The sequence below is a fragment of the Drepanopeziza brunnea genome (assembly GCF_022702325.1).
Source record: "Drepanopeziza brunnea f. sp. 'multigermtubi' strain 214-2 chromosome Unknown ctg10, whole genome shotgun sequence".
NCBI lineage: Eukaryota > Fungi > Ascomycota > Leotiomycetes > Helotiales > Drepanopezizaceae > Drepanopeziza > Drepanopeziza brunnea.
In genome coordinates, this window is record NW_027094073.1 from 1,676,842 (window position 1) to 1,693,871 (window position 17,030).

General features: G+C 50.4%; 5 protein-coding genes across 5 annotated transcripts; 1 reads left to right on the forward strand and 4 right to left on the reverse strand.

Annotated features, from left to right (window-relative positions):
• Positions 1-1,211: 1,211 nt before the first annotated feature.
• L3040_006137 (uncharacterized protein) lies at positions 1,212-2,238 on the reverse strand (the record flags this gene model as incomplete). The annotated part of the gene is made up of 4 exons (XM_007288423.2): positions 1,212-1,481; positions 1,551-2,049; positions 2,111-2,139; positions 2,194-2,238. The coding sequence occupies 4 exons, from the start codon at positions 2,236-2,238 to the stop codon at positions 1,212-1,214; spliced, it is 843 nt and encodes a 280-aa protein (XP_007288485.2).
• A 479-nt stretch (positions 2,239-2,717) lies between these two features.
• L3040_006138 (uncharacterized protein) lies at positions 2,718-3,382 on the forward strand (the record flags this gene model as incomplete). The annotated part of the gene is made up of 3 exons (XM_007288422.1): positions 2,718-2,795; positions 2,913-3,234; positions 3,354-3,382. The coding sequence occupies 3 exons, from the start codon at positions 2,718-2,720 to the stop codon at positions 3,380-3,382; spliced, it is 429 nt and encodes a 142-aa protein (XP_007288484.1).
• Positions 3,383-3,956: 574 nt separating this feature from the next.
• Positions 3,957-5,205, reverse strand: L3040_006139 (uncharacterized protein; the record flags this gene model as incomplete). The annotated part of the gene is made up of 3 exons (XM_007288421.1): positions 3,957-4,169; positions 4,226-4,979; positions 5,039-5,205. 3 exons carry the CDS (start codon positions 5,203-5,205, stop codon positions 3,957-3,959), a joined length of 1,134 nt encoding a protein of 377 aa, XP_007288483.1.
• Positions 5,206-5,805: 600 nt separating this feature from the next.
• On the reverse strand, positions 5,806-8,293 carry L3040_006140 (uncharacterized protein; the record flags this gene model as incomplete). Its single annotated transcript, XM_007288420.1, has 3 exons — positions 5,806-6,624; positions 6,671-7,053; positions 7,105-8,293. 3 exons carry the CDS (start codon positions 8,291-8,293, stop codon positions 5,806-5,808), a joined length of 2,391 nt encoding a protein of 796 aa, XP_007288482.1.
• Positions 8,294-14,305: 6,012 nt separating this feature from the next.
• L3040_006141 (uncharacterized protein) lies at positions 14,306-16,276 on the reverse strand (the record flags this gene model as incomplete). Its single annotated transcript, XM_007288419.1, has 2 exons — positions 14,306-15,094; positions 15,140-16,276. The coding sequence occupies 2 exons, from the start codon at positions 16,274-16,276 to the stop codon at positions 14,306-14,308; spliced, it is 1,926 nt and encodes a 641-aa protein (XP_007288481.1).
• Between the last annotated feature and the right edge of the window lie 754 nt (positions 16,277-17,030).

The window sequence follows — 17,030 nt, forward strand, 5'->3', positions numbered from 1 at the left end:
CATATGCATAATATCCCATGGACCTCCACGTACCTCTTATCTACCGACGCTCCCCAAGTCCCATTGATCCCCAGCCCGAAATCTTACAGCGGTCTCGAAAACCTCCCCCCTTTTTCTAAGCGAGCGGTCTCGAACAATCAATCAATACCCACACAAGCAAGCAAGCAAGCAAGCAAGCAAGAAAGAAAGCCCTCGAGACCCGCCATGGCCGAGCCCCCAAGACAAGAAGCCCCGAAGACTTCTTCCGACCAACGAGATGCCTGCCTGCCTGCCTGCCTGGGGAAAGAGAACGGGCTATCTCAGCCGCACCGTATAAAGGCCAATCGCCGATGCCTGTCTATCCTTCCATACGGTAGCGTGCGTACACGAGACCGCCCCCCCCCCCCCCCCCCCCCCCCCCCCCCCCCCAACTTCCCAACCAGTCGGTCCTGTCCCCCACGCTGGCCAGCCCCTCGCATCCTACGAACGTGTCATCGCCTACAGTGTCGATTCTCCCATCCATGCGTGTCTCCACAGCAGCTTCTGAGATGGCGACTGCTGGCGTTCGTTAGCGGAGTAGTGTACCGGTACACAGATCTACCTAGCACTTCTCAAGCCGGCATGAGTAAGGTACCGAGCAGAAGGTGCCCGCGGCCTCGCCCTGGCACTGCTAGGTCGCTATCAGCAGATGGTGGAGATCTAGACGCTAGAGCGGAAACGCATGGACTTTTTGGAAAAGGTGGGTATGGAATTGGTTTGTTTCATGGCCTGCGGCGGTGTAATCCGGTGGGAACATGATTGATATCATCAGTACTGCCCGGATAATGGACGGGGAGATAGCTATGGTGCGGCAAAAGGGGTGTGAATCAAACCCGTGGGAATACGACCAGGGCTGTAGGTATATCATCGCTGGAATACAGGAGCGCCACAGTCGAGCCAAGTTTGGGAAGTCCGCCCGCCGAGAGAACAGTATCCCATTTGCTTGCGAGATCAGATCAGAATACGACACCATACTCTGAATCCCTCTTCATCTCTGGCCCCACGAAAAAAACTCCATGCCTACATCCCGCAAGCGACTCTTGCTCTTGTCACTTCTCCAGAGCGTTCGCCACTCGTGCAGACACCCTCCGCTTCTGCGAGTGCCTCCATCATTGTAGCTCTGGCTGAATATCGTCCAAACCTGCTAAAATTGACGGCATAAATTCTTGTAAATCCGGGCTAGCGGATTCCCCCTACGTACGCCACTCATGACCGCTGTCAGTCAATTGGGAAGGTTCGACTCGGGGGCCTGGGTCGTGGGCACCGCTGGGAGCGTCAAGGGCACGAGTTGCTGGCTCTTCTTCGACTGGCTCATCGTGGTACTCCTCAGCATTCTCTTCGATCAACCTGCGCATGTGCGCTCTGTTATCCTCCGCGTCCTCGGAATGGTGGCCAATTCGCTTGATTTGACGGGCCCACTGCGTAAAGGACGTGCTTGTGAGGAGTGAGATGATGGAGAGGACCTGTGGTTTAGAGCTTTCAGCCAAGGTACCCAATCATTCAGAAGCCTGGACGAGCAGGAACATGCATACTTTGACGATGAACACAGTTACGGCCACGAGTAGCAGCAATCCAGCATTGATTTGTTCTGCTCTCCTCCAAGAACCCACACATGGCTGGTTTCGATTGAAGGTGGCCGCACAGGTAGAAGGTTGCCCAAACGGCCACGACTTGTCACGGACCGAATTGAATCCGCAACAATTGAAGGCATCCTGGATTGCTCTGATAGCAGCCCCATCTTTCGCGTTGTAAAGTTGATACCACCTGCTCTCCAAGCCGCACTGCAGCGCAGATGGCGGCAAAATATGCGTCAAGGCGAGGGTAGCAACAACAGTCTCGTAGATCAACTGGAATCCAATGACCGCAATAAGGGGGATGGTGAGCTGATACGGCCCGGTATCTGAGGTTCGACGGATCAGACCGTAGGAGCCTTGAACCGTAATCCCGGTAATGAAGGGTAAGACGACTGTAAAGAGCGCAAGAGACAGTGGGATGGGAAGGTTCAGAAAACGGATCTGGGTATACGCGTAGCTGCGACACATCAGATGAGTAAGCCGTCGGATGAAGTTGAAACAGGGACAGGATGATTTACCCCGCGATGGCGATCAACACGAGAAAAACCTTTGTATATTATATTAGCAGAGTGGCCAAGGTCTGTTGAGGTTTCGTACTCACAAGTGGGACGGCGAGAAGTGTCAGTCTGGTCAAGATCCTGGCCATCGTGATTGAGTGAGCTCGAGACTCGGGGCAGTCGCTTGAGGTGATGGATGTAAACAATGGAGTGGAGTCAAGAGAAGGAAGCTATCGCGACTCCAAACTTCTCTCTCTAGCAAACTTGGTTGTGCAAAAATGGGGCGGAAGAAGAAACACAAACTCATAAATGGGGATGATTCTGATTACCGGTACATGATTGACCAGACCCAACTGAGGGGAATCCTGAATCTGATGCGAGCACCCGCCTGCTCACGTGATAACAACTGCCCCTCCCAAACCATGAGATCCTGTGGAGGCTCTTTCCTCCACGGTCATTTCCAACCACCCCCCACACCCACACCCACACCATCCGGAATTCATACACCAAGAGCCTCACAAAACTCCCACTCGGAAGCGCATATCAGATCAATCGCCGAACTCCATAAGAACGAACGCACCTCAGGCACGCAAAGAACAGGCCTTGCGCCAACCATAACACCGCCATCATGCAGGCCATGCCCGATTCGCGCCAGCAGAGCTTCGAGGAGATTTATGGCCCGCCAGAGAACTTCCTCGAGATAGAGGTACGCTGCAGTCTGCCCCCAAGCCCCCCAAACATATATACCCTCCTTATCTTCTGGTCGCCCATCCATAGAGAAGAGCGCAAGCTAACCCCACCTCTCTCTCGCTCGCCCTCCCAGGTCAAGAACCCACGCACACATGGCATGGGCCGTGGCATGTACACCGACTACGAGATTGTCTGCCGCACGAACATCCCCGCCTTCAAGCTTCGCCACAGCAACGTCCGGAGGCGCTATTCCGACTTTGAATACTTCCGCGACATCCTGGAGAGAGAGTCTGCGCGTGTGACGATTCCGCCCTTGCCCGGCAAGGTCTTTACGAACCGCTTCAGCGACGACGTGATTGAGCATCGGAGGGAGGGACTGCAGAGGTTCTTGCAGATTGTCGTTGGCCATCCGCTACTGCAGACCGGTAGCAAGGTCCTGGCTGGGTTCGTACAGGGTGAGTTGGAATCTTCCCACGCCACAAGAGAAGAAGGGAGGGAATATGCGATGCGGACGTGTTTTGGCATCGGGCCCTTCGAGAACCACGCCAGAAGAAAGTCGCTAACGGAAATGTAGATCCTAACTGGGACCGCAATGCATGGTGAATCTCACTCGGCGACTTTGGCCAACGAAGACCCCGCAAGTTGCAGAAGAAGTCTCAACCGATTACCATGCTTGCTACACAACACCGTTTGGACTCCCTACTTAGATCACTCACAGTATGAATATATGATGGAGAATATGAAGGGCGTTGGAGTGAGGAGTGGAAGGATATCTCATAAACGTCATTAGGGATCATGAACTTCAGCGTTGCGAGTTAAGCGTTGCTGTCTTTTGCTTTTATGTTTACTTGCCTTCCTTCGCAAGGTAATAGTGCAGCGACTTCTTGCGTCGAATTTCCAGCGCTTCCCGATACAGGTATCAAGCCAGATTCTTATGGTACAATACTATTGACAAATACCCACCGGTAACAGCGAGTCGAGTTCATCCGTGCATACTCATATAAGCTCGCCATGTCGTGTCCAACGCCTTACTTCCAACCATCTATCATGCACCGATATCCCAAGTTCCCAGAGTGAAGTCGAGGTTTGTACAATAACCGAGGAGCTTGCTTTTCATACAAACGCCGAATCCTTCCCAGATATCTTTACAAGGGTTTTCCCCAGGGCCTATTGCACTCTATTCCGGTGTGTGCAAAAGCTTCAAGATCCCCTCGTACATTCCGAACATGATGGCAGCGCTGGGAACCGTCCTCAGAAGATGAGGTGTGAGCCCGCCATACATGGCCACCATGCCTTCCTCTTTCCATATCAGCTTGAAGCACTGGATGAGGCCGGTGTATTTGGGTCGACCGTTTTCTGTCGGCGCTTGACGGAGACGGGTTCGCGCGACCTAGATCATGTCAGATCAGTCTGAAAACCCCCATCCATCCGTGGCTTGAAACTTACCTCGTGAGGGTAGGTTGCGAGAGCCGCAACGAGTTTGGCACTCCCAGCGGCTCCTACATTTCCCGTCCACTGCACCGTATTGTCCCACCAAGTCTTCGGTCTCCCACTGACAATGATCCTCTCTTCCCGCTCCGCCAGAGATTTCTTCATCTGCTCATAAAGCACCCACTGAAGCGTGCTCTCCGTAACCCCCAGATAGCTCGCACTCATCCCCTTGTACAAGCCCCGAATGCCCTCCTGTCTCACAACCTGTTTTATACAGTCCCAGGAGTTCTTGTACCTCCTCTGGGCCACGCCACCCGTCCTCTCCACCACGGTCTTGTCCAGCTGTAACCTCGTCTTGATCAGCCAAATGGGATTTGTGACCGTCGAAGTGACTATACCAGCCGCTGCTGCAGCACAAAGAACCACCCAAGCAGACTCCTTCCCATTATTCCCATAGTCTGCAATAATCCTCTTCCCGTTCCCGACCACGAAGAAATTGATGGACCGCGCGGGAACCACGCCAACCAGGTTCGGTCCCAAACCCTTGAACAGCGCCCTCCAGCCCTCGATCCTATGCACCGAACCTAGTATCTGAAACGTCTCGCGGAAATGTAGCAGGCCGCTGCGGACGGCGGAGAGATGTGCGTGCGGCGAGATGCCCTTTGCGAGTCGGGTTTGCGCGAGCTGCGCCTGGTAGAAATCGGACTGGAGACGCGTCTTGAGGACATCGAGGGGTGCAGTCAGCGCTGCTGCGCTCATTCCTCCTACGCTACCCAAACAGTGTCAGTATTCTCTCAGGTGTAGGAGGGTTGGTGAGCGGAGGCGTACCCCCCGGCGACAAAATGCGCCCACGACTTTGCCACGGGCGCAGGCTTCGTCGCTAACGAAGCCGCATATCTGGTCTGCGGAGGCCCCAGGTCCCCCGTCTCACGCGACTGCAGAAGCTGTGTAGGCGCCGAAGAAATCTGCTGCTCTGAACTCGATGTGGTATTCATGAAGGGAGAGAGTGAGAACGCTGGGTTCTCCAGAGACCGAGAGAAGGAATATTAGTGATTAAAGGTGTGTCAGACGGGTAGAGTGTCCAGGAATAGAGGCGAACAGTGATTTGTAGTTGCGATGGTGGAGTATTGTAGCTGAGAATTACCGGTATACTCGAGATGTATGACGACTTTGGCGCGTATGAATGAAATATTTCGGTAGCGGGAATAATGGCCCCACTTGACCCGGGAAAAAGGGGTCGCTTAAGCGTCGCTTCGAACTCCTGGAAGTTTGTGGGGAAACGGAGCATGGATTATGGGATTAACGTCCATATGGCAACCAATTTCAGAGATCATCGAAACATGGTATAGAAAACTAGAAAGATTTTTATTGTACCAAACTAGCTAGAGTACGCTCAGAAATCAAGCTCAGAAGTGTTCCCCAGCGCCACATTCGAGAACTCCATGCTCAACACCGGCTGAAGGAATCAGGTAGATACCCATACACAGGCTCCCATTGAGGACGCGCAAGGAAATCAGAAAGCTTGCAACATACTCCTCAAACGCCTGTTGTCACCTATGTCCCCCCGTTCCCCAGTGCCCCTGATGTAAAGAAGCCTATGCTTCATCTCCACTCACAACTCCAATCGTACCATCGCCGTCATCGCGAGATGCCCCCTTCCCACCACGTACACTCTTCCTAGCCATCTTTCCTACACTCTTCTTCGGAGGGCTCGCCTTCTTTCCACTTCGAGGGCTGCTTTCTGTTTCAACCATAGTCATGCTGGAATTTCTCGAGACGGAGATTGTGCTCTTGCGGTTGCCGTATGTCTTCAGAGACTTGGCCTTCATCGTCTTTTTAATGACACGCTTACTGCCCACCGCGTTGCGAGCATTGAGGAGCTGGCTGGAGACACTCTTCTTGACAGATTTGCCCGCATTCTTGGCCATTTTCATACTAGCACTGGGGGCCGATCCCTTGACTCCGGTCGCAGTCTTCATCTTTCGCTTCTTTGGGCTATGCTCCTCGGCATCATCCGTATCGTCGCCACCGAGCAATTCGTTGAGCTTTCTCTTTACCGCCTTGACACCAGCCTTGACACCAGCCTTGAAGTTATCCTTAAGTTCCTTGTAAACCTTCGGCTCCTTGGCGTTCGGCTTTGGCTTCGGTCCTAGGAAACCACGGCAGTTGCTGCTGCCACAACGGCATTCTTGAACGTTTTTGGCAGAGAAGGGGTCAAAGTTATAGTCGTAGGTCAACTCGTCTCCAGTCATGATGGGATTGTCTCCAGCAAAGAGGGCCATACGTGGCTTGCCACCAACGATCCACTTGACCATCTTGCAGTTCGGATTGCAGGAATGGTTGACGAAACGAGCGATACTTCCCTTAGTAGCATCGATGATCATGTTCTGATCGAAGGACATCAAGTAGTAGCACTGGAAAATGTCAGCGTGGTTATGATTTAGAGAGAGGAGATCCTACCTCATTGTTCTTATAATCTTCGTTCATGCGGCGGTCACATTCTTCTTCAGTGATGATCTCGCCTGTGTATTCAACAATAATTTGGTTGGCCTCAAAGCAACGGTTGCTGCGAACACCATAACCGCGATCAGCTGTCTTGATGACCTCAACACCGATTCTGTATTTACCACCGGCCTTGCGTCGCTCTTGCAGGTCAGCAAAAGCACGATTCGTGCATCTGTCACGTCCGGAAGCACAGTTGCCATCGTCACATTCGTAGAGCATGGTTCTGTTCATGCAATCCTCATCACATCCTTCTTCTGGCTTGCAAACACACTTTGAGTCGCAGCTGTCGAAAAGTTTGGAATTCTTCCACATAGCACCGGCCTCACCAACGAAACGGTCTTTAGGAAAGTGTTAGCATGTTCCAGAACTCTGACCAAGGAATTACTAACTGCTCGAAGTCTTTCTCCACTCATCTGGTTTTGGCTGACCGGGTGGGAGGGGAGAGCAAACGTCGAATGGCAACTTGAAGTCACGGCCAACCTGCAACAATCGCTGGCCATGCCACATTGGCAACGGCATGAAACCGTTGGGACGGAACGGTGCCACATTCTCCATTTCCTCTCTTAGTCTCCGGGATGAGCCCTTGAACCAGTCGAATATGCCGATATCCCGCTCCTGTCCAGCATACAGACCCTTGGAGAGATACACCTTCCGCTTCTTACTCGAAGGATTGGGCTTCTGCTCAACGGGCGGTTCAACGATATCCTTGACCTTCGCAGCGGCCTCCTTCTCAGCCTCGGCTTTCTCTCTCTTTTTCTTCTCTCTCGCAGTCTCGGGCTTGACCAGTTTACCATTGCTCCACACCTCGAGAATGACAGGATCAGTGTCGATCTTGGCGTATTCTTTGGTATCTGCCAGGTTACGGAGCTCCCGCTGAGCCCTCGTTGAAGGCATAGTGTCTTCCACCACCTGCCGACCTCGCTTTCCCAAAACACTAACACTCTTGGTGAGGCTCCCCAGGACCTCTCCAGCTGCGGATCGAGTAGATTTTCGTCGCTCGAGGTCCAGTTGTTTTTTGGTCTTCTTTGGACTGCTTGGGGGGCTCATCTGGCTTTTGGGTTTAGGCAAGGCCTTCTTAGACAGTTGCAAGTCGAGTGCATCAATGCCTTTGCTGACCGTTTGGCCCTCATCTTTTTCAATTGCATCGCTAGGACGTCTTGCTGAGGCTGAACCTCTGAGAAGTGTGTCCCCCGAAATTGTCTTTCGGCGCGCTAGCTCTTCAATTACTTTCGGGTCCTTGCTGAACTTCTTTGGCGCATGAATCGCCGTGCCAGTGAGGACCTTTACATTGTATGTAGTCACATTGGTGCGCTGGCGTCGGCTGCGGCCGGTCTCTGGCGTAGGCATCGGTATGGTATTTTCCGGCCCCATGGAAGCTGATGATATGCTCGCACAGTCACCAATACTTGTCGGGGGGGAGGAGGAGGAGGAGGCTGAGGAAGAGAGCGCGTTTGTCGAGGAGTCGCCGACGGTGATGACGCTAAGAGCTGAGTCGGCAGAAGAAGCGCGAGCCATTGCTAAGGTATGATCGGCAGGTTGCGGTGGAGAATTTAGACCGACCATAGAGGTAGAAGCCATCGCGAAGTTGAGGTTCGGGGTTGGAGGTTGTCGCGTTCTTGAGACCCAGATGTTGTTAGGTGAGGAACGCAACGCGAGGTAGGGGTGGAAAGCGAGCTCGGTTGAAGGTGAACAGACGGCCGACAGCTGCAAGCTCGTCAGACGGGGCGGAGCCGATAGTGGATGCTTTCTTCACAGTTATGCGCCGTAAATAGAGCTCGTAGAAATGTTAGCAAGAAAGAGCACCTGGTGCTGCTGCTGTGCAGCGTAGCAGGAAAATAAGTGATTTGGTGTTGTCGGCGGGGAAGAAAATTGCAAAGGATCGTGTCGGAGTTTGAGTTAAGTAAGGACCGTAAGTACAGTAGTTAAAAACGCCTCCTCACCATTTAGACGAATAGGAGAAGCCTAATTTCGCAGGACGCGTGCCTTGACGAAACAGGTCTCTCACCTTATAATCTATTTCTACTTGGCCAGACATATTGCTGACCTCACCCTTTCAAGCCTCTGCTAAGGGGGTCTTTCAGAGTAGATATATATTTCATAGCTCATTGATTATCGACCTTTATGATCCTGATCCTGATCCTGATCTTTGCTGATTACGGTAGTACAGTTCTGACTTTGCTGACAACACAGCTGCTGTTAGCAATGCCGTGGCTTAGGTGTTTGCTATATCATAGCTGTCTTGCGAAAGATACGCCTGCCGGAGCGCTGTATCGAGCTCCGTAATGATTCACAACTTTCTTATTGTCGACTCATAACTGTTTCCAATATCCAAGCTTCGTTCTGCCTTTAAATGTAGGGCTATGGTTTGGCACATAGGTTTGTGATGCATAAGGTGTTCTGTTATCAAATCTCGTGTCCGGGTATGGCGGAGGCCGGCATCATGAAAACGATACACACTTGGCTCCAACGATCTCTTACTCCAATAGCTTGATATTACCACTACTTCGTACCGCGGTCACAGACGCCAGGAATTAATCATATCTGGCGATTTTACCGTTCCTAATACCTATCTGTTTCGAAGGTGGAAATTTGAATCCTCAATTTGGCGCCCTCCGTCACAAGCCACGACACTTGCACATTACTTCCGTATTGGTGCCTAAAGTCATAATCTAATGTCGGAGTAACGAATTGAACAGCCAAATGTCTCTGTAGAGGTGGCCTGGACTGATACTGCGAGTTTTGACTACGCCGCCACGCTCGATTATTTGCTGGTCCTGAACCCTGCCGACCTTGCCAGAACTTTCTGGAAAAGGACATCACAACTCCGGCCATTCTATACTCAGCAAGCTCGGCCCCTAGCAATTCTTTGTAGAAGTAATCAAGCTTAAACATCTACTCTGTAGCCTTGGAGAGATTGTTCACAAGTGGAGTTTCCGGAATGTAGCTAATCGGACACTTCTCTCATGACCCGGAAGCTGCAACCTGTCAGCCTCTCTGTCAACAATCCACGGTCGCTCCCCACCAGCTTGAATTGAGGTGAGAAGTTCCGGGGCGTTACTGTTGGATGTGTAGCGGGAGCGAAATCAGCGTCCTTGGTCACTATCAAGCAAGTCACGACGTTCGGTAAGTGCGGCTTTTACCCCTGAGCATATCATATCCTCCTATCAGGGATCCCAATTTGCTTCATACGGAGTATAGCACCATGCCGGTTTCGAGAAATTTCGTGCCATTTCGGCCTAGCTCTTTGAGCTTCATGAGAGCCTCTTCGGCGTGGTGTGGAATTTTTTGGTGTTGAGATGAGGTCTTCGAGTATCGACCCCAGCACCAACTCGTCACTTCAACAACGTTGCAGCTCATGATGCGACATTATAGTCAAAAACTCACGCCATGATCTCAAATTATTCAGAGAGCTAGCGCGTAATGATAACAAGTCGTCTGGGGACTTTGCCACAAATCTGAGTTGTCGATTCAGCGGGGTGGGCTGTAATTGGGAAGAGAGTGCTGGACCAGAGACAACACAACGTCGACTGGCTTCTGCTCTCATAGTTCTCCGATGCCTGTCAGTCGAGACTCTGAAGTTCCTATATGATTGAGAATCGTTCAGGCCCGACTGTAGCAAAGAGACGACCAGCTCGTATGAAAGGTGGATTGTCCACAGCAGTGGTTTTGGAGGTACTCTAAAATAAGAACTTGCATTCTTCTTTCATAATCGCCAAATATTTCAACATTAATAATCTTGAATTCGTAAGCTTTGAGAACCCTTTCCCTAGGAGTTATCGTTCTGGCGTTTCGCCTGCCGTATTCACTAGGGATCTGATATCTTCACCCTCTTCCAATATAAGCCTAACGACTAGATATTTTTTCCGTCTGCTATCTTTAGGAAAGCTTCTATTTTCAGGACTGTTTACCGATCCATGTTCGGTAAGCGGAGTCGAGTCCTCCCAAAGAGGTTTCTCTCCGGCTGAATATCTCTACATTCCCCCGAGGAAATAACCCCGCCTGGGCTTCCAAATACAACAGAGACTCGGTGTAGGATGTATAGAAGCTGAGACCAGCCTCCGTTATTCAGAGTCGAAAGGTTCAAGCCCGAGAATTTGGACTTCCATCATTGCATACTTGCCAACAGAGAAGCCATCAACCAGACCCAGTAGCAATACCAGAAAGCATGGCAGTACCCGATATGAAGATCGTTGTATTTATAGGTCAAAATAAAATCTGAAATGGGTCACCACCGAGTGCGATTTAATACTCGCTATCGTCGTCGGATTTCAGAATCCATATATACGGGTATATATATGTGTGTTCATAGCAATCTGACCTGGGCTCTGGAGATCAACGGTTAAACGCCAAATTTTTCATCTTAGCCAGGTGAGAAAGTCGCAGAATGAAAATTAAGTAGGATCACAAGATTCAGCAAATTTGATCACCTTATTAGCCATCACTTACGAGTCACCATAGCTTCTCAAAGCTCGGCATATAAAATGTCAAGAAGCCCCGTCCAGCTGAGAAGTCACTGGCATGCATGGAGTATAATAACTGGACGCAATACTTCCGCAAATGGATTCCAATTGAACGCGATGTTTCGTGTCTCAAAAAGAAAGAATGGCGCAGTGAGTGACATAGGGAGAGATGTGCTTGTCACACTTGTGATAATATACCGGCATTCTTGGTGATCAAGGCGCTAGCGCCGGCTAACCGAGAACATAGCAGCCCACAACCACAAATTTTCATCCAGTATTCTGAGGCCAAAAATGACGATCTAGACACGCGGATATGATCAGAAAGGCAGAGAAAAACGACAAAAAGAAAAACGACAAAAACAAAACCATGAACAGAGTGGGACTCGAACCCACGCCACTTTCGTGACCAGGAGATTGTTGCTAAGGAAACCTTAACCTGGCGCCATAACCAGCTCGGCCTGTTCTATGTTAGAATTATATTACGGAATGAGGCATGGGAGACTCTTACCATCTGTCCTATTTACTTGATATGCGTCGGCGCTTCGGACGGTGTTATATTGGCAGTAAAAATTTTAACCCGAGAATCTTCCGACGCTAACAAGTAATAGTCCAACGTCCAACGTCAGTTGGCGGCAGTCACTTTTTTTTTTTGATATTCTACAGCTTACTAAAACGGTAAATCGTTTGAGACGAGAAGATATCTGTCCCTGTATCTATGACATCTTATTGAATCATGCTGTCTCCTTTTTGCGTTATCTTTCTTCGTCAATAAAAAGCGCTGAAAATATAACTGATGAATATACAAAATACACAAAAATCCCACCTTCTGAATCTCCATCCTCTTCTCCTGCTCTCGATCCTCTCCTTCCTCCATGCCGCAGCCGTTCCAAAGCTAAGGTAGATATCAAGAACGACTCGCTGGCTCCGAGGTCGTTGTCATACACCTTTCTCGGGGTCGCCGAAATCGCTCCAAAGTGATGCTAGAAAAAGCAACATCTCGTATGATTTTCATGTCGTATGATTTTCTTCTTATGATTTTCCCCTCCACTCTCTGCAAACACGATCTTATTTTCGTACGTCTGATACTGTAGCGCAACGAAGGGGCCTCAGAATACAGCTGTGACACGATCGCGTCTGAAACCTCTACAATTTTCTAACCGTTATTTCTCGGTTATCGTGTTGATATACCTGCCCAAGTATACAGTTACCCGTCAGTGACCGATCCTATACCGCAACTTCCAGCAAGGGTCGTTACTATACACAGCTTTCTATGGCTTATCGAAGTTGCTCCAAAGTAATATAGGATAAAGTCACATCTCGGCTGATTTTCAACACCACTTTCTATGAATATGATCTGATTGTTACATCTCGACTATCCAAGTCTTCTCAGAAAGTGGACTCAGCATTGGCTCCATGGCACCACAGCTCAGTCTTCGTGATCGTAACCAGATATCTGGTAATATCTACCAATGTACATTGTGCTTACAATATAGTTCCAGATTCTAGTGGTTACGTTACTCGCAACAATGAGCCCAAGCAACACTCCTCTCCCGCAAATGACATCGTCGGCATTATACGATTCCATGGCGATTGATTCGATTGATGTACAAGTCGAGGGGTTGAAAAAGAGCTGCAAAGGTTGAAGGATAAGTACTTCCGTAGCTCTTCGCTCTGAAATCTTTCATTTTTCACATCATTCTCGGACTTGACAATCAGAGGCCTCCGAGTTCTACTATAGACACTTGTCTCTCCCCGGATTCAACTCATTCATCCAAACGTCCCCGTGAAGTCACCACCACTCTACGCCGTGGTAGTCCTCGCCAGCACCACTTGCACCTCACTCGGAAACTTCCTCAAGCCTGTGGACACGTGGGCAACGGATCTTTCGATCAATTTCCAGCCCGCCTTGGACTTCGACGATAACTCTTGCTACCATGTCGGCACAATGGACCTCGATAGTAATTACAACGAAGGCCTGGATGCAGGCCATTCAGGTGGCGTGAACTTGCAGCACCCCGGCGCATCTAAGCCATAGTAATGCCTACGTCCGACGTCGCTACACCACTTAGCAGAGCACACACACACATACATAACAAGAAGTATCCGCTCGACATAGCCAAGCTACAGGTTGATGAGTACCAAGCCAAAGACTACTCGCAGTGTTACTATCGACGACGTCCGGAAATGCCGTCAACCAGTTATGCTTACTTGCCTACCTAGGTACCTACCAACCACGCCATCGAACAAGAGTCTGCGCAAACAAAAACAGAAGAACAGAAAGGGACCCGGACGAAAACGTAAGCATGGACGCAACTGATTTCACGCTTATGCTATCGTCGTCGTCCTCGTAGGTATATCGCAAATCCCAACCCTTTTCGTCGGTACCAAACGTACCACCAACACTCTGCAAGAATCCGACGTTCGAAAACCTACTTCTACAGCAAGCGAAAAAACAAAAAGGTAAAGCAAACAAGCAAGCAAGCAAGCAAGCGACCTTCACCTTCTGCGCTCCGCCTACGTATGCATATTTAAAAACAATATACCTTTTGAGAAAATCGCAGCCACTTGCGGTTCTTACTCCATCCAGCAACCCGGTAGCATTAGTTGAGAAAAGAATGATGAAGGGTAGAGCAGTGGAAAAAAGAAGAAAAGAAAGAAAAAAGATAGGGTGACGAAAAGACGAGTATCATTCTCCAAGGAAGATTTTGGAAAGCAAAGTCGTGCCACATTGTACAGTAAAGAGTACGGGTATATCTATATCACAACGAGCAGCACACCTATAAACAATGCCATCCACCCTCTCTCCCCCCCCACCCCCTCTCCCCCTCTCCCCCACTCCCCCCCCCTCTGTCATCGGGCCACCGTCCTATCTTCGCCTACGATACCAAGAAAGTCGGGCGGGCCGCTGGACAGGCTCTCAGAATGTCATAAGAAACACATTACCCAAGCTATAATATCGTCCCTGCCCCCAATGAAAAGAAGAGAATGAAAGAGCAATATTACTACCAAGTATTCAAGCAGTTCCCCTCCCTCCCCCTAAACTCACACCCAATCTGTGGATGAGAAACCAGCCAGAATCGATCGCTAGAATGTACCGCACACAAACAAAAATTACGAAACATTACAATTCTTATATATCGTCCTCTCTCAACGCCATGGGGCCTTGAAACCCGATATTCGGAGGCACATTCTGCATCTCCATCGCCACGCCCTTACCCTGCACTTCGTCCTTCAGCGGAGCCGTTCGCTTCCCTTTCCTCTCACCGAGTCGCTGATCGCCATCTTCGTACTTCTGCTTGAATCTGAGGTAGGTCGGCGGCCGAGGCCTGCATAAGACGACAAGCCAGTTCTTGATGATGTTGCCTTGGGTGAAAGGTCTGTGGCGGTCTTTCTTGAGGAACTTGTGGGAGTTAAGATATTCCCTGGTGGTCTCACCGCGGCCCATCAAGAAGAGATGGTACACAGTCAATGCTAGCAGGTAGGGCGTGCCAACGGCGCCATAAATCACCATTGCGAACGGGACTCTGAAGTGGTCGATGGCGGCGCCAAAAGAAATATCTTGGCGGTCCATGTAGACAATGATTTGAGCGAGACTGGCAGCGATGAGGCAGAGGCCTACCAGGGTACCAGACAAGACGAATGTGAAGAAATATCGGTAGTTGCGTCGGCCTACGCAGTTATTGATCCAGACACAGTGATGATCCTGAGTTTCGATGCAGTTATCACAGACACGACAATGATGGCCTCGAGCTGGCCGCCAGATGTTGCAAGTCTTGCAGTATTTAGTAGGCACTTCCATTGCTGCCGTAGACGACTGTGCTGACTTGATCATGGTCCAGTCGTTGGTTGGAGGAGCAAGCCGAAGAGGATCCTCGTTCTCGTCAGGAGGTGGCATGGGGTGCAGGTTCCGGGGCAGAATCTGGAAATGTTAGCATGAGCTGATTATCCAGAAGGTTCTACTCACTCCAGGATCAGATAGCGAGGCGTGGATGAAAGAAGACATGGCGAGGTAGTAGAGGTATGCGAAGATGATGGGTATCGATGGCGAGATGTTGTGCCATAACCAAGACGCGGAAAATACAAAAAAGAGGGCGCCGGGGATGATGAACATAAGACCCGTAGCTATGTTGATAGGCCGACTTCGAGTGTTTTGTAACCTTCCTCCCCAGAAGAAGACCGTGTTTCCTGTGAAATACTCGTAATTGCTCCCATGGTTCATATTATTGGGAAGTTCTTTCGGTGGGTCGACTGGCGTCAAACCAGGTGAAGATACAATTGAGGATAATTTTTCCCTCCCCGGCATACCTCGATTCGGGCTTCCCGAGGCCGTCTCATTTCGCGTAGGTAGCAGAAAGCTAGAGCGAAAAGAACGGGGAGACTTGGAGGGATTTGCAACTGCAACAGCTGCAAGCCCATTCGCAGGCTTGTAACCCTGGTCGACATTCACAGTGAGCCCCTTCGAATTAGCGGGATTTCGTTGCAATGGCTGTACACTGTCTGTCAAGCTCCCAGCAGTAGTATAACCCTGAGAAGGACTTGCGTTGGCCCTATATCTGTCCACGGTCTCTTGCTCTGTCATTTCTGTCCCTCTCGACGGCGGTGGTGGACCATCTTGATCATATGGCCTGGCCGTCTGATTGGAATTGACGCTGCTCCTTATCCCTCCTTCAAAAGATACCCCCGCGCTCACGCTCGGTTGCGTCAAAGTCGGTGGTCGCGCTCCTCCCCGATGCGCCTGTAAACGTTGTGAACTCATGGGTCGAAAGAAGGCATGCGAGGTGAGTGATGGCACATGAGACCTGGCGCTTGGTGGCCTCGCCCCTCCTGTTGTAGAAACACTCCCTCGTTGACTGTGAGAAGGAGCATATGCCCGCCGAGAAGATGGTTTCTGCGGCCATGCGCCTCGCTGGGAGACTCCCGTGGCGTCGGTATTTGGTCTCGAAGCAATCGACTGCTCTGTCGGCTGTTCTCGTCCATCCTCCGAGACAATGTCCGTCATGCGTGATGAAAGCATGCTCTCCTCGTCCTCCATCTCGGGCTGGCTGGGTTGGTCGATCCTCGGAGGTTGTGGAAAAGTCGATGTACTGCCTCGCGATGTCATCTCTGCGGCTGGAGAGGACTAAACTGCTCCTCAAAACTGCCAACTTAATTTCTCATACATAACATGCCTCAGCCCCCAGACCGTCCGAACGCGCGAAGAGGAAGGTTGTGGGTGAAGTCGAAGTGTGTGTCTGGCTGGTGTCGTATCGTATCGTATCGTATTGTGTTGTCGGGGGCTAGCGCGTTGTAAGGGAGATGAAAGTAAATATTTCGGAGGAAGCGCAACGGCCAGGAACGGCGCTGGACCCGCCTGGATCGACAGAGAACGGGTTCTTTGGAAGCGGAGGAGTGGATTCGAGGGAGTGAAGCAGAATCGAGTCGAGTGGAGAAGAGTAGAGCAGAGTATTATTAATTGGTAAGTGAGGTTGGAATGAAAGGAGTGTGTGGGTGCGATGCAGGAGGTGGGTGAGTGTCTGAGTTTTTTTCGGACGGACAAATTCAAATTCGTAGTTGCCAAAGGGGCCGTGGCCGTGGCCATAGCCATGGCCCTACCTACCTACCGGTAGTAGGCATGGACCATTCTTTCGTGCCGGGGCCAAGGGATTGCGATCCAGGCGATAATTCTGGTTTGCATTTACAGTAGGTAAGTTTAGGTAAGGTGTTAATTTCAACATTCTTCTAATTTTCATTCTTTCATTTTTGATGATTATTAGCATCCATAACCACTCATACCCACAGTGGGGAGCCCATCCGAAGGAGGTGAGTACTGTTTGTTTATTGTAGAGCGGCTAGAAGGACTCTAGAAGCTTCACTTC